Source organism: Colossoma macropomum, unplaced genomic scaffold (genome assembly GCF_904425465.1).
Source record: "Colossoma macropomum unplaced genomic scaffold, Colossoma_macropomum, whole genome shotgun sequence".
In the NCBI taxonomy this organism is placed as follows: Eukaryota; Metazoa; Chordata; class Actinopteri; order Characiformes; family Serrasalmidae; genus Colossoma; species Colossoma macropomum.
Window position 1 is genome coordinate 31,460,462 of NW_023494807.1, and position 14,140 is coordinate 31,474,601.

The 14,140-nt window shown below is 41.1% G+C and overlaps 1 protein-coding gene across 1 annotated transcript in view; it reads left to right on the top strand.

Moving 5' to 3' along the window:
• The window catches only part of ptprfb (protein tyrosine phosphatase receptor type Fb), a 240,049-nt gene that overhangs the window by 206,826 nt on the left and 19,083 nt on the right, over positions 1-14,140 (top strand). The window contains 5 exon segments of the mRNA XM_036556368.1: positions 5,508-5,631; positions 6,489-6,664; positions 9,437-9,556; positions 10,285-10,439; positions 11,414-11,699. Of these exon segments, the coding sequence (XP_036412261.1) occupies positions 5,508-5,631; positions 6,489-6,664; positions 9,437-9,556; positions 10,285-10,439; positions 11,414-11,699 (861 nt within the window).

Here is a 14,140-nt window from a genome sequence, read left to right on the forward strand (position 1 = left end):
AACTGTAACGTGGTAGTTTATAATACTGTGTAGTTAATTTAATTATTTGACTGAAAATTAATTGAAGTGAATGTTAATTTAATTGCTCATGATTTATTACAACATTCAAAAATCAATGCAGTTAAATAATACAAATAGTTTGTCGAATATTATTCTAATTAATTATGATATTATAACATTCGAGGGGCGGCACGGTGGCGCAGTGGGTAGCGCTGTTGCCTCACAGCAAGAATGGCCTGGGTTCGATTCCCGGCCGGGTGACCAGGGTCATTTCTGTGTGGAGTTTGCCTGTTCTCCCCGTGTCTGCGTGGGTTTCCTCCGGGTACTCCGGTTTCCTCCCACAGTCCAAAAACATGCAGTCAGGCTGATTGGACATGCTAAATTGCCCCTAGGTGTGAGTGTGTATGTATGTCTGTCTGCCCTGCGATGGACTGGCGACCTGTCCAGGGTGTATCCTGCCTTCCGCCCAATGACAGCTGGGATAGGCTCCAGCACCCCACCATGACCCAGAAGGATAAGCGGTTTAGATGATGTATGTACGTATGTATAACATTCGAAAATCAATACAATTGAATAATATCTGTTAGTTTATTATAGTTTATTGAGAGTATTATGATTATAAATGATTATCACATTCCAAAATCTATGCAGTTGAATGGTATTCTTAGTTTGTTGAATTTTTTTTTAATTATAAACAGCTATAACATTGCTCTATTATATATATATCATGTTATATATGTGATATTTATTAATTGATCATAATCGAATATAACATTGTGAAACTGAATCATCACCTCCGTAATAAGAGTGTGAGAGCGGAAGAAGTGTTGTTGACGTAAATACACACAAAACAGATGCTTCCTTATCCCAGATCAGCTGAGGGCCAAAGGCGGCGTGTTGATGGACACTGAGTGGACCGGAGCAGGCAGATCAATGCCGAATAACAAGAGACTCCGTGACATTATTGAGCGAGTAAAGCAGGCGGCGGCGTATCGCCAGAGATCGATGCCGGGATACGAGCCGTTGTCACCGGAGCCGAGGGCGACGGCCTTTACGACAGAAAGAGAAACGGGGCCATCTCCGGCCCCCGGGGTAATCCGGCCCGGTCCGAATAAAGAACTCGATACTGGCCTCGGGGAGGAGCGGACAGACAGCGTCTTTCATCCTCCACTGCAAATACGCACAAACAAGCTTCTGTAGGACTTTGTGTGGAGTCAGTACATCTAAATCAGCCCCGACTGGGTGGGCGTTCTTTACGAGAAAGGCCTCAGGGTGACATCTCTAGTCTCCAGTGAAGGACTAGTTCACCGAAAAATAGAATTTACTCAGTTTACCTTAGATGTAGAGGATCAGCCAAGACGTGATTGGTGCCTGAAATGTACTTCTTTAGTTTTGCAGTGGCTAATGTAGCTAACAGGTAATAGAAGCTTATGTACACCAATTAGCAATTGCCAAAATCATCAAAAAACCTGCCTCAAACTGGGTCAAATATCAGACAGTAAGTAAGTTAATATTTGTTTAAAAGCACATTCGAACACATTCAAAAGGACGAAACAGGACAACATCTAATGTATAACAAAACATAAACACAGCAGCGATCAGTTTACAGAGACAAAGCTGATCGATAAAAATAGGTGTTTAATCTAGACTTAAAAGCATCAGTAGAGGGTGCAGACCTAATGTCCTGGTGTTTCAGCCAGGACCGTGGCACATTCAGTAGCAGCTGATTTGATGACCTCAAGGACCTGGACGCTGGATAGAGTTGAAGCAGATCTCCTATGTAGGACAGTTCCACTCCATTTAATGACTTAAAAACAAATAGGAGAATTTTGGATCCTATAGTATACAGGAAGCCAGTGAAAGGATGCCAAAATGGGAGTAATGTGGTCCTTTTTTTTGTGCCTGTGAGAAGACGAGCTGACGCGTTTTGGACTAACTGCAAACGAGCTATTCAGGATTTACTAACACCCAAATACAAGCTGTTGCAGTAGTCTGAGCGAGATGTAATAAAAGCGTGGATGACCTTTTATATAGTAATATCCTTGGGGTGACAGGAATGCCTTAATCTTGGAGGCTGATCTCATTTGGTAAAGTCTAAAGTAGTCTTTCTTATAATAAAATAGTCTTAAAATAGCCTTTCTTATAATAATAATAATATTAATAATAATAATACTTAACAAAGAATAGCAGAGAAGATAAGTAGTGAAGATTATTGCTAAAACACATACTCAGAATTAACTGTAATAGTAATACAAACTCCATAATAATAATAATGATAATAATATTAAGAATAATAATAAACACTGAGTTGTAATCCACAGATGTAATGCTGGGTTTAGTTTTTATGCTGATGTTACACAGATATACATGATTTGTCACTATGTGAACTTCTGTTATCTCTAACAAGGTCATACGGTGTGATCGATCTGAAGCGCCACTCTTATAGCGTCTGTATCTGTGGAGAGTCTCTCAGTGAGGAGTTCCGTGATGGCGCTTTACATGTAAACATGTGCAGGTGTTCAGACAGACGGCTGTATGAAGACTGTCTCTGCTGTTCTAGCTGTGCTGATGTGCTGGGCCCTGTTTGTAGACAGCAGTGTGCGGTACAGTGTGTGGTGTGTTTGAGGTGACTGAACTCCACAGATTTAGGCTGGTTTGGTGTGTGTGTGGGTGTGTGTGTGTGTGTGAAAGCTCTCTCTGAGTCGTGTGTGTTTCAGGTTTCGGCACTGTTGCAGCAGAGCTCACATTCATGTTCTATTCTGTAAGTTCACTGCTGAATATGCTGGACCTGTCCAGCAGTGCCTCTCTATCTGTCTCTCTCTCTCTCTCTCTCTCTCTCTATATATATATATATATATATATATACATACATAAAAATATGTCTTACTCTGTCTATGTCTATGTGTCTCTCTGTCTCTCTCTATGTCTGTATCTCTCTGTATATGTCTCTGCCTCTCTCTATGTGTCTCTCTGTCTATGTCTCTGTCTCTCTTTCCTCTCTCTTTTGCTGTCTCACTCGCTCTCTCTGTTTCTCTCTTTTACTCTTATCTCACACTCTCTCGCTCTTTCACCCTCTTTCTTCTATCTCTCTTTTACTCTTATCTCACACTCACTCTCTCTACTCTTTTTTGCTTTCTCTCACACTCTCTTACTCTCTCTCTCGCCACTCTCTTTTGCTTTCTTTCACACTCTCTACTCTCTCTCTTTCAGTCTCTCTCTCTCTCTCTCTCTCTCTCTCTGTGTATAAATTAACAGACACTGGCTGAAGTGCTACACAACAATACAAAGTAAATTCAGTAATAAGAAGCTGCAGTTATGGTGAATGTGTTGAAAAAGAGGTGAAAGTTTAGAATAAAGTTTTTAAAAAGACGAATAACAGTGAGGGAGAAATATTATTTTCCCCCGATGGATATTAATTGGGTCTTATGAGCCGTCTGAATGTGCCCCCCCGTCTGAGATGTTCCTGAGCTCACTTTGTGACGTTTGTTTGACGGAGTCACTGTTACCGTGGCGTTTTGCTCTGTCTGTAAAGTGAAGTGGTGGGAAATGAATTTTAATTCGGGGGCTTGTGCTTGCCCACCTCTTTTACTGTGCTCTGTGGGAGACTGGAAATCCTCCGCGCTCCATCCCTGCTCCTTCTGCGTCGCTCTTTCAGTGTGTCGGGTTGCTATAGAAACAAAGCCTCTCCTGAAGGTGGATTCTGGTCCTGCGGTGTGCCGGGGAGCGGATCCTGTACAACATAAATAAGGCCTTTTCCTGAAAGCACTGAGCAGAATACATGAGTTCTGTTCTTTTAACCCTTGTGTGGTGTTGGTGTGTGTGTTCCTCAGTGGTCTGGTGGACCCACCACATTATTGTTTATTTAAATCAATACAGCAATAACAATTTATGTAAAAATACCAGATGTTTAAAATATCACAAGTGTCCAGTGTAGGGTTCTCCTTTAGCAGCTGTAACCAGTCAGCAGCCTGTCCATGTTGTCCACCCTCACACACACACAGACACACACGCACTAACAGCAGGCCATGTAGGAGGAGAACAGAGTGAAGGACACAGCACCTCCACACTTTTACTCCCCGCGGGTTGAGCCAACACCACATGTGTGATATAGATGGGTTATTTAATATGTTCTTCACAGAAAATGAGCAAAGGCCAAGAAATTTGAGGTTCAAATAATGTTATAAAAACGGATAGTTCCGGTCCTAAAATCTGATTGGCTGAGCTGTGTTCAAAGCTGCTGTAAAATCCATGATATAACCACACCTGACCGCCTCACAGTGACTGAACTCTGTATCACTGCGCCACAGCATGAAAAACCCAACTGCTGTTAATGGAATAGTCTTTGACTCTCATGCTGCTCACATGGAGCACCGAGTGTACTGATGAAGTAACAACCTGTTTTGTGTTTAAACTGAGGGGCTGACGACTTATGTTCTTAACTAGAACCGGGCTGGTCAGCTAGCTAACAGACTAAAAGAGCCAACAGCCTAAACAGCTCCATCATTAATATCACAGGCTTGAATTAAAGCACTTACAGTCTGATTAACTGTAAAACTGCAGTATAAAAGTCTACAAATGTCACTTGAATGAATTAAAATGCTTCAAAAGTCCGTGTTTCAGTCAGAAGTCACGTCAAACCCAGGCTGAATCCCAAACGGCTCCGTACTCCCTAAATAGTGTTCTAGCTATGAAAGTTTAGAAATTCTAGCCTCTACAGCCAAACAGTGCATCATTTATCGAGTGTGGATGTGTCTGAGTCCCAAATGACTGTTTCTTAGCTGTATTTTGCTCTGTTGGGCTGCAGGATCCAGTATTTAAACTCCTACGTAGTGCACTATGTAGGGAGCAGAGAGCCGTTTGCGATTCAGCCCCAGCATGAGAAGAGGGCGCCGCTGGATTGGCGCTAAATGAGACTCGTGATGGTGATTTAGTGACCAAAAAGTTCTTATAAAAGCGAAAGTTTTTGCATTAAACAGTGCTGTATTTTCATAAGTTCATTGTTATACGAAAATCTTAAAATCTTAAAAAAATTCCTGAAATGACTGCAGTATACAGCGATGGGCGACCGAATGCTCTCCTCATTCAGCTGTCCATGGTTGCTTGGCAACGATACCGTACTGCAAAGGAACTACATTTCTTGGCAGAGTACTTGTTTATGTCAATTATTATTAATAATACCTTAAATTATTTTCAGAAAAGTCATGTTTTTATCATATTTTATGTTGGCCGCCATCTTATAAAAGCAATAAGCCACTTGAGGCTGTGGGTTACTGCGATTTTGTAACAGTAAGGGAGTTTTAGGCGCTCCACTTGTTGTGCCTAAGAACCCCCTTCCCGTGATGAAATCGCAGTAACCCACAGCCTCAGGTGTCTTATTGCTTTAATGAATTGCATAATTTTTTTCTTTTGGTAAACATTGAAAATGGTACAGACCTGAACACCACACAAGGGTTACGTTTCCTCACTCACTCCCTCTTTCTCTTTACCTCTCCCTCTCCTCCCTGCAGTCCATCGATCCCGGCCAGCAGTTCACCTGGGAGAACTCCAACATGGAGGTCAACAAGCCTAAGAACCGCTATGCTAACGTCATCGCCTACGACCACTCCAGAGTCGTCCTGACCTCAGTGGACGGTGAGAGTTGATGACTTACTTGATATTAAAACCTCATATCTACAACAAGGTAACTTTACAGTACACGCTTAAAAAAGATGGTTCTTCAAGGGTTCCTTAATTAGAATTATGGTTCTATATGAAACCATGAACACTCAAAGAACCCTTTGCATGATTAAAGGGTTCTTTGCATTGTGAGCTTGAAGGAGAATGTGCTATAGATGGTTCTGTGTAGAACCTTCTTGTAAAGGGTTCTATATAACACTTCTATTAAAAGCTTGACATCGTAACAAGTTCTGTATAGAACCATATGCAACACATTCACCGTCAACCTGTGTTATATATGGTTCTATTTAGCACCAAAAAGGGTTCTTGTATAGTTACAAGCTCGACATCGTCACCTCAGAACCCTTTTTGGTGCCATACGGAACCATTTTTGAAAGGTTTCTACATGGAGGCATATACAACACATTCTCCATCAACCTTCAAGGGTTCTTCTGTAAAGACAGTGGTTCTGTATAGAACCGTTGCACCATGCAGAGAACCCTTTAATCATGCAAAGAGTTCTTTGAGTGTTTATGGTTCCATACAGAACCACTTTCTTCACTAAATAACCCGCAAAGAACCATCATTTTTAAGAGTGTAGAAGGAAAAACGTCCTTAACTTTTAATGGAACTTAATGGAGTAATAATAATATCTAACAATAATAATAATAATTTATTCCAAGTCATTTTGAGCCGTTTCTGTTGATCCATTCATCATGATATTTTGACACACTGTAAACGGCAGCTGGTATGTTTTACCTATAGCTTGTTAAACACTTGTTCGGGTGACCGAAGCCACTGTGTGCTTATTAAACTCTCCACTCTCACTGCAGCTGTTCCAGGTAGCGACTACATCAACTCTAACTACATCGACGGCTACCGTAAGCAGAACGCTTACATCGCCACCCAGGGCCCACTGCCCGAGACGCTGAGTGACTTCTGGAGGATGGTGTGGGAGCAGAGGACCAGCACCATCGTTATGATGACCAGACTAGAGGAGAAGTCAAGAGTGAGTCTGCTGTTTTAGTTGTTGGCGGTGCTCGATAACTGTTTAAGTGTATTTGTAGTCATTAGCTGTTACACCAGTAAATTAGACTTGGCTACATTAACTTGTAGTGAGGAAATGAATGCAGACGTAAAATGAATCAGTTGCAACAGACTTGCTGGAAAAAAGAGTTTGATCACAAGTACACACAAATGTGGAAGCCTATTTCTGCTGTCTGGGAACAAAAACACAATGTAATGTGTCACAATAATAAGATTTTCATAATAATGAATCACTATCTCATAGTTACGAGTTAGTATCTCATAATTAAAGCTTAAGATCTCATAATAATGAAAAAAATGCCATCATTATTGAGTAATTAAATCATAAATATGACATATTAAGTCATGATTATGAGATGGTTAGTCATTATAATGAGATACTAAGTTGTAATTATGAGATAATAAGTCATAACTATGAGATACCAAGTCAAAATTATGAAAACATTCTCCATATCATGAGTTCTTATTATTATGAGTTAGCAAGTCATAATTATGAGACACTGTTATAATTGAGATATTACCTCAATATTATGAGATAGCAAGTCATAATTATGAGATAATAAGTGATGATTATGGACACTAAGTCAAAATTATGAGAAACATTCTCCCTATAACGTGATCTCATTATTGAGTTAGCAAGTCATAATTATGAGACACTAAGTTAAAATTGAGATATTATCTCAATATTATGAGATAGTAAGTAATGATAATGAGATAATGTCATAATTATGAGATACCAAGTCAAAATTATGAGAAACATTTTCCATATCATGCAATCTCATTATTATGAGTTAGTAAGTCATAATTTCGAGACACTAAGTCATAATTATGAGATATTACCTCAATATTATGAGATAGCAAGTCATAATTATAAGATGCCACTATGATACTTTCTTATTGTTATGACTTTGTTATGAAGCTAGAAACCACAGTTCAGCATGATGGGATTTACACAATGTTGTTCGATGACTGTTTATTTTCATTCATTGTGAGCAGCGTTAGCATTTTTCATGAAACTATCCCTTTAAAAATAACTGTAAAAAAACATCATCAAAAGCATCATTTGACACAATATACATATAAATAAAAAAACAGCACCATTTTCTGTTCAGGCTAACTGTCCAATAGTACAAATAGCACATTAAAAATACCGTTTTTCATGGGTGCTACATTATAATGGTTCATGACTGTCCTCACTCCACCTAAAAGCCTGTTGGAAAAATGTCAGTAAGAACTTTATAGTTGTGTGAGGCTGGTCTCGCCTCGCTGTCCGTGTTTGCCCTCTCCCACACGCGCTGCTGTACGGCAGCAGGTCAGAAACCAGCGGACGGCCCGTCCTCCTCACCTCCGAAATGTCACGCCTGCCAGCCGGCGGCTGCGGTTCCTCAGCCTGAGGAAATTGCGCTCTCAGATTGAGATGATGGACGGAAGGTCAGATTGGAGATAAAGGAACATGGAGCAGAGGAAGACGGCGGAGTGAAAGGAGCACGTCTATTGACTCAGCAGCGGCGGGACACAAACTGATAGCCTCATATGTAGAATCCTCGACCTGCTCTGTGATTCGACATGCTGCACAGAGCTGTGACTGTTTACACATCTACATACCCCCCACTGTCAGCACCATTAAAGGGCAGATATCCAACATTTTATTTCAGCATTTTCACCTGAAAAATGTTTCATCACTTTCTTATAACTTCAGTAGGTCCACCCAGTGCTACACTGCACTTTAACTGGAATGGGCAGGGCTAAACTGCTGTAGCTGAATGGGTGGGGCTAAAGTGCAGTAGACTGAATGGGTGGGGCTAAAGTGCAGTAGACTGAATGGGTGGGGCCAAAGTGCAATGGGCTAAATGGGTGGGGCTAAACTGCTGTAGGCTGAATGGGTGGGGCTAAACTGCAATAGACTGAATGGGTGGGGCTAAACTGCTGTATGCTGAAAGGGTGGGGCTAAACTGCTGTAGGCTGAAAGGGTGGGGCTAAACTGCAATAGGCTGAATGGGTGGGGCTAAACTGCTGTAGCTGAATGGGTGGGGCTAAACTGCAATAGGCTGAATGGGTGGGGCTAAACTGCAATAGGCTGAATGGGTGGGGCTAAACTGCTGTAGGCTGAATGGGTGGGGCTAAACTGCTGTAGGCTGAATGGGTGGGGCTAAACTGCTGTAGGCTGAATGGGTGGGGCCTAAACTGCTTTAGACAGTGGTTGGGGCTATACTATGATAGGCTGAGTGGGCGGGGTTACCCTTTGATAGGCTGAATGGGTGGTCATATGTAAAATTGTTCATGGCTGTGACATCACAACCATGATGAATTCTAAACAGGCTGTTTCTTCAGCGTAGTGTCCATGTATGATCTGGTCACATCCGCTTTGTCCTTTTCTAATTGTTTCACTTGAAAGACGTGCAGAAAAAGGCAGAATTTGAAATTCTAATGTGAAGATCAGACTGTGTGCTCTTCTTAAACAGCACTGCTTTTCTCTCCGGCCTCTATCAGCTCTGCTCTGGATTCAGAGAAGTTTTTGTCCTTGTGAGTTATGAGGCCAGGTGGCGTCCCCTTCTGTTTCAATAGGCTGTCCTGGAAGACTCATTGAGAGGTTTCAGAAACGCAGTAATAGGTTGTATTTTAAACAATAGATTTAAATAGTGAACATTTGTGCTGTAAGTGGTTTATGACAGGCATTTTTTTAAATGTACTTTATTCTGACAGCTTCTCTCTGACCCCTCCCCTCTCTGAACAGGTAAAGTGTGACCAGTACTGGCCTATTCGAGGCACAGAGACTTACGGGATGATCCAGGTGACCATGTTGGACACGGTCGAGCTGGCCACGTACAGCGTGCGCACTTTTGCGCTTTATAAGGTAAAAACCCACTGACCTCTGTTTTTGTATTTTTGTTAAAATATCTGCAAAAAAATAGCTTGAAATGTGCAAAAAAATGGAAATCAGTATCAGCTGTAGGGCTCTGAATACTTTCTGCTTCATTTTTTAGTATTGTGTTGAATAAGTAGAACAAAATAAGTGTGTTTTGTAATATACAAGCATTTCGCTGCTGTCGGAAGAAAACCTTGTATCTCCAAAATGGTGACTTTACAGGAGAAGGAAAAAACACACTTTACTTTTAATGGAAGTCAGTGGAACCAGAGTTTTTTCCAAGTGATTTTGGGTCGTTTCTTTTGGTCCATTCATCGTGAAATTTATACACAATATAAAGGACAACAGGTATTTTCAAATTATATCAAAAACTGAAAAATAGAGATGCGAGGTTCTCTTCCAGCAGCCGCGATAAGTAGTGTATATACTAAATAAAATAGAATATCTATGTATTAAATGTACTTAAATATTACAGAATGGACTTTGTTCTCTTTATAATTTCTTTTATCTTTATTTCATTATATTTTATAACTGTATCCCAGCTTCTGTATAATTATTTAGTTGAGTTTTAATGTAGGTTAAGCTTCACTGTTTAATTGAATTGCCTTTTATTCCTCATTATTTCTCCCGGTTATTTTCAATCTGTGGTCAACGTCTTGTTTTTAAATGTGCTTTTAAATGTCCTGAATTCACTTTGGTCCATTTTTCTGGAGCAGAACGGTTCCAGCGAGAAGCGCGAGGTCAGGCAGTTCCAGTTCATGGCCTGGCCGGACCACGGAGTGCCTGAATATCCGACCCCCATCCTGGCCTTCCTGCGCAGGGTGAAAGCCTGTAACCCTCCGGACGCCGGGCCCATGGTGGTGCACTGCAGGTGAGCTGAAAACACACCGCAGCTCAGCGCTGACCTTTTCAGCACGTCGGCTCACGTTATTTAGACGCCGGCTGGTCCGGCAGGCTCTCGCTGCAACAAGCGCTGCTTTAAAATGATCGAGGCAGATCCGGCCGCAGAGCTAACCCGTCACTGCGGTGCGTCTGAGCCAGACCGTCAGTGAGATAACCTTTCGGGTCTCTGGTGGTTAACCCCTTAAGCTTCTCCGTGTGTCCACAGACTAAGGCCTAACAGTAGATAATCGCATGAAAAACAGTGAAACATTTCCGTTAATTGTGATTTTAACTGCACCTTTTGGTGCCGCGTGTATTTATTATTTGAAGTGAAATGTCTTTATCCTAAAAAGTGTGTTTATATGGAGAACCAGATATTTGTTTGTTTGTTTGTTTATATTAACCTTTAATTTTACTAAGCAAATAAGAACATTTCGCTGCCATTAGAAAACCTCATATCTCCAAATGGTAACTTTACAGGAGAAAGAAAAAACTTACTTAACTTTTAATGTAAGTCAGTGGAACCAGAATGTTTTCCAAGTATTTTTGGGCCGTTTCTTTTGGTCCATTCATCATGAAATTTACACACAAGGTAAAGGGCAACAGGCATTTTCAAATCATGTCAAAAACTGAAAAACGAGATATGATTGTGTACACCAGTTGCTAAGTATCAGCATTACTCTAAGCTATTGGGACTACTTTTTTTGGCGGAAGAAATTCCAAATAATGTTTGGAGCTTCTTTCTTTTACTTTCTTTATAATATGTACATAAAGACATGCATATAAAAGCAATAGTGCACTTGAGATGGTGTGTTTGGTGAGTAACATCACAGCTGTGATGATCTACTGTAGCCAAATCACAGCCGTGATCTTATTCACTATACCACGTTCATTAACTGAACAGTATTGTTCTCATATTTTTGGCTCATATTCTCCTTTAACCCCGTTTCATTCCCCCCTCAGTGCTGGAGTGGGTCGGACCGGCTGCCTCATCGTCATCGATGCCATGCTGGAGCGCATGAAGCACGAGAAGTCCGTGGACATCTACGGTCACGTGACCTGCATGCGTGCTCAGAGGAACTACATGGTGCAGACGGAGGATCAGTATGTGTTTATTCACGAAGCCCTGCTGGAGGCGGCCACCTGCGGAAACACGGAGGTACCGGCCCGAAACCTGTACGCCCACATCCAAAAGCTCAGCCAGCCGCCGCCCGGAGATACCGTCACCGCCATGGAGCTGGAGTTCAAGGTGACTCAGCCCACCCACACACTTGGCCTCAACAGGGCAGTTCACATGAGGAATGGGCAGCGTCCTGCCTTCAGCTAAAGCAACAACACTGTAGAGTAGTGAAGACAACAAAACAAGGACAAGTGAGGTCAAATAAATAAACAGCAACACTGGAAACACCAGTTTTAATAATGAAAACAAAATTATTAGTTATTATTAGTAGTAGCAGTAGAGGTATGGTTTCATAGTGTATTATTAAGAGTAGTAAAGACAACTAAACGAAGGGCAAGTGAGGTCAAATAAACAACAACACTGGCAACACTGGTGTTAACTCCTTAAAATCCCAGGCTTTTTACATACTAAGGCTTATTATTCAGTAACTATAAGGACTTCAGTGCAAACTGGTTGAGCTATTCTTAGACTATAGAAGTGTGCAGTTAAACTTTGGCCATTTAAAGGGGTTAAAAAAGAAAACATAATTATTGTTGTTGTTATTATTCATAGTTGCAGTACAAGTATTGTTGTATAGTATATTATTATAAATCCTAATCATTTTTATTTATGTAGCACTTTCATAGACGCAAGGTAGTTTTTGTCAGACCGTAGACAGCATGGCATTTATCACTCAATGGTCAACAATACAGAATCAAAGATGTTTATGTTTAAAGGGGAATTCCACCAATTTTTCAAGTTTTCTGTACAATGAAATCATTGGCTGTGTTTACCTGCAAACATTTTTGCCAATCTGATTGAACACATTCCGATTATAGATTAAGACTGAGGTGTTTATTCTCACTCTGTTCAACAATCTGATGGAAAATCTCCGTTTACATGCTCACTACAAGTAATCAGATACAAAATTACGCTCGTGTAGAGAACCACTTAGTGTAGACGTTACCATGACAACCAGCATCACGTGAGTCCAGTCAGAGTGAGATGAGCAGCAGTGAGCAGTGCTTGTGTTTTTAGTTGCTTTAAAATGATGTCAGACTCAGGAAAACGTCCTTCACGTGTCCTTATTAAAGAAGGCCGAGAGGAAGACGTCGTGTTCTGAGACACATAAGCTGGACGTCCGTCCCACCGCCGTCTTTTAAAGATCAGAGCATAAACTTCGTCTCCTCCGCAGACCAGTTTCTGCTCCGCCATGTTGAACGGTATAAACTTTCACTATGACGCAACGGACATGATCAGAACGGACTTAAACTTTCCGATAGGGAATGTAATCAGATACAGGCGTTTACACGGATATTATTCTTCTATTTAATGGATTATTTACAGGATTACCCACCTCGATCAGTCAGATAGAAAATGTATTCCGAATGGCCTCAATCAGACTAGACTATTCCGATTAAGGTGTTTACATAGACGTATTCTATTCCGATTGAGCTATTAGTCGGATTATTACCAGGCCGCATGTTAACGTGGCCACTGAAACATAAACAAAGTTGTAAAAAAAAAAACACAGATGAACATGCTTTATAGGTGTTTAATATGGAATGTTGATGATGGTTAAATTGTGAAAAACCTGAAAAAAATAAGTTTTCTTTGGGGACTATTTTGCCTCAGAACCACCATGAAACCAAAATCTTCTTGAAACTATCATAAAAACAACATCTCAGACTCTTCTTTAATGACTTTCTGTGAGGGAGCTCTTGATAAACTCACTAAACTCTTCAGATTTAACCACCAGTGAGAACAATTCTGAGTCTACAAGGGAGCCTCTGACACCAAACCACTCTGAATGACTTCGTTTACACTTTAGCAATGAAATTATGGAGAAATTTTGAAAAAATCAGATTCACCTCTTAGGAAATGTTTGATGTGCTGCTAGAGTTTGATCTCGGATGTACTTACAAACAAAGTGCCTCTTAATATTTCCAGTCTGGTGCTCTGTAAACCTTTTGCCTTCTGCTACATTTGTAATATAAACATAGTATCATGATGGCAGTCATATAAACATATATTAGTGAATGTATCATAATGGATGATGATAAATGATCTGTATTGAAATGGAGGATTATCCGTGGCAGTGTAAAAGCAGCATTTGGTGCAGCAGCAGTGTGCGTGTAGCCGTTTCCACTCCACTCTCTCCTCCTGTCCATCTGTGCTCTCTCACTGCCAGTCACGCCTCCACTCGCTCGGCCAGCCTGCTTCAGCCAGCAGCCCACACTACTACAGCACACGTCCAGATTAACTCTCATTCACTCCGCCTAACAAGCTACAGCACGCTTCCATCACCATTCACACCCTGTCATCGTCCTAGCCTCCTGTCTAACAGAGCTGCCCCTGTAATGCAGAGCAAGTTGAACTCCACTGCCCCCTTTAGTCCACGGGCTTATGCTCAGGTGATATATTGTCTATAGTTGTATATTGAACAATATTGATTCTTTAGATTGAAAGATAACAAGGACTAAACTGGAATGCATGCTACTTTTAGGGTGCTCCTGCCTGTTTTGAAAGAA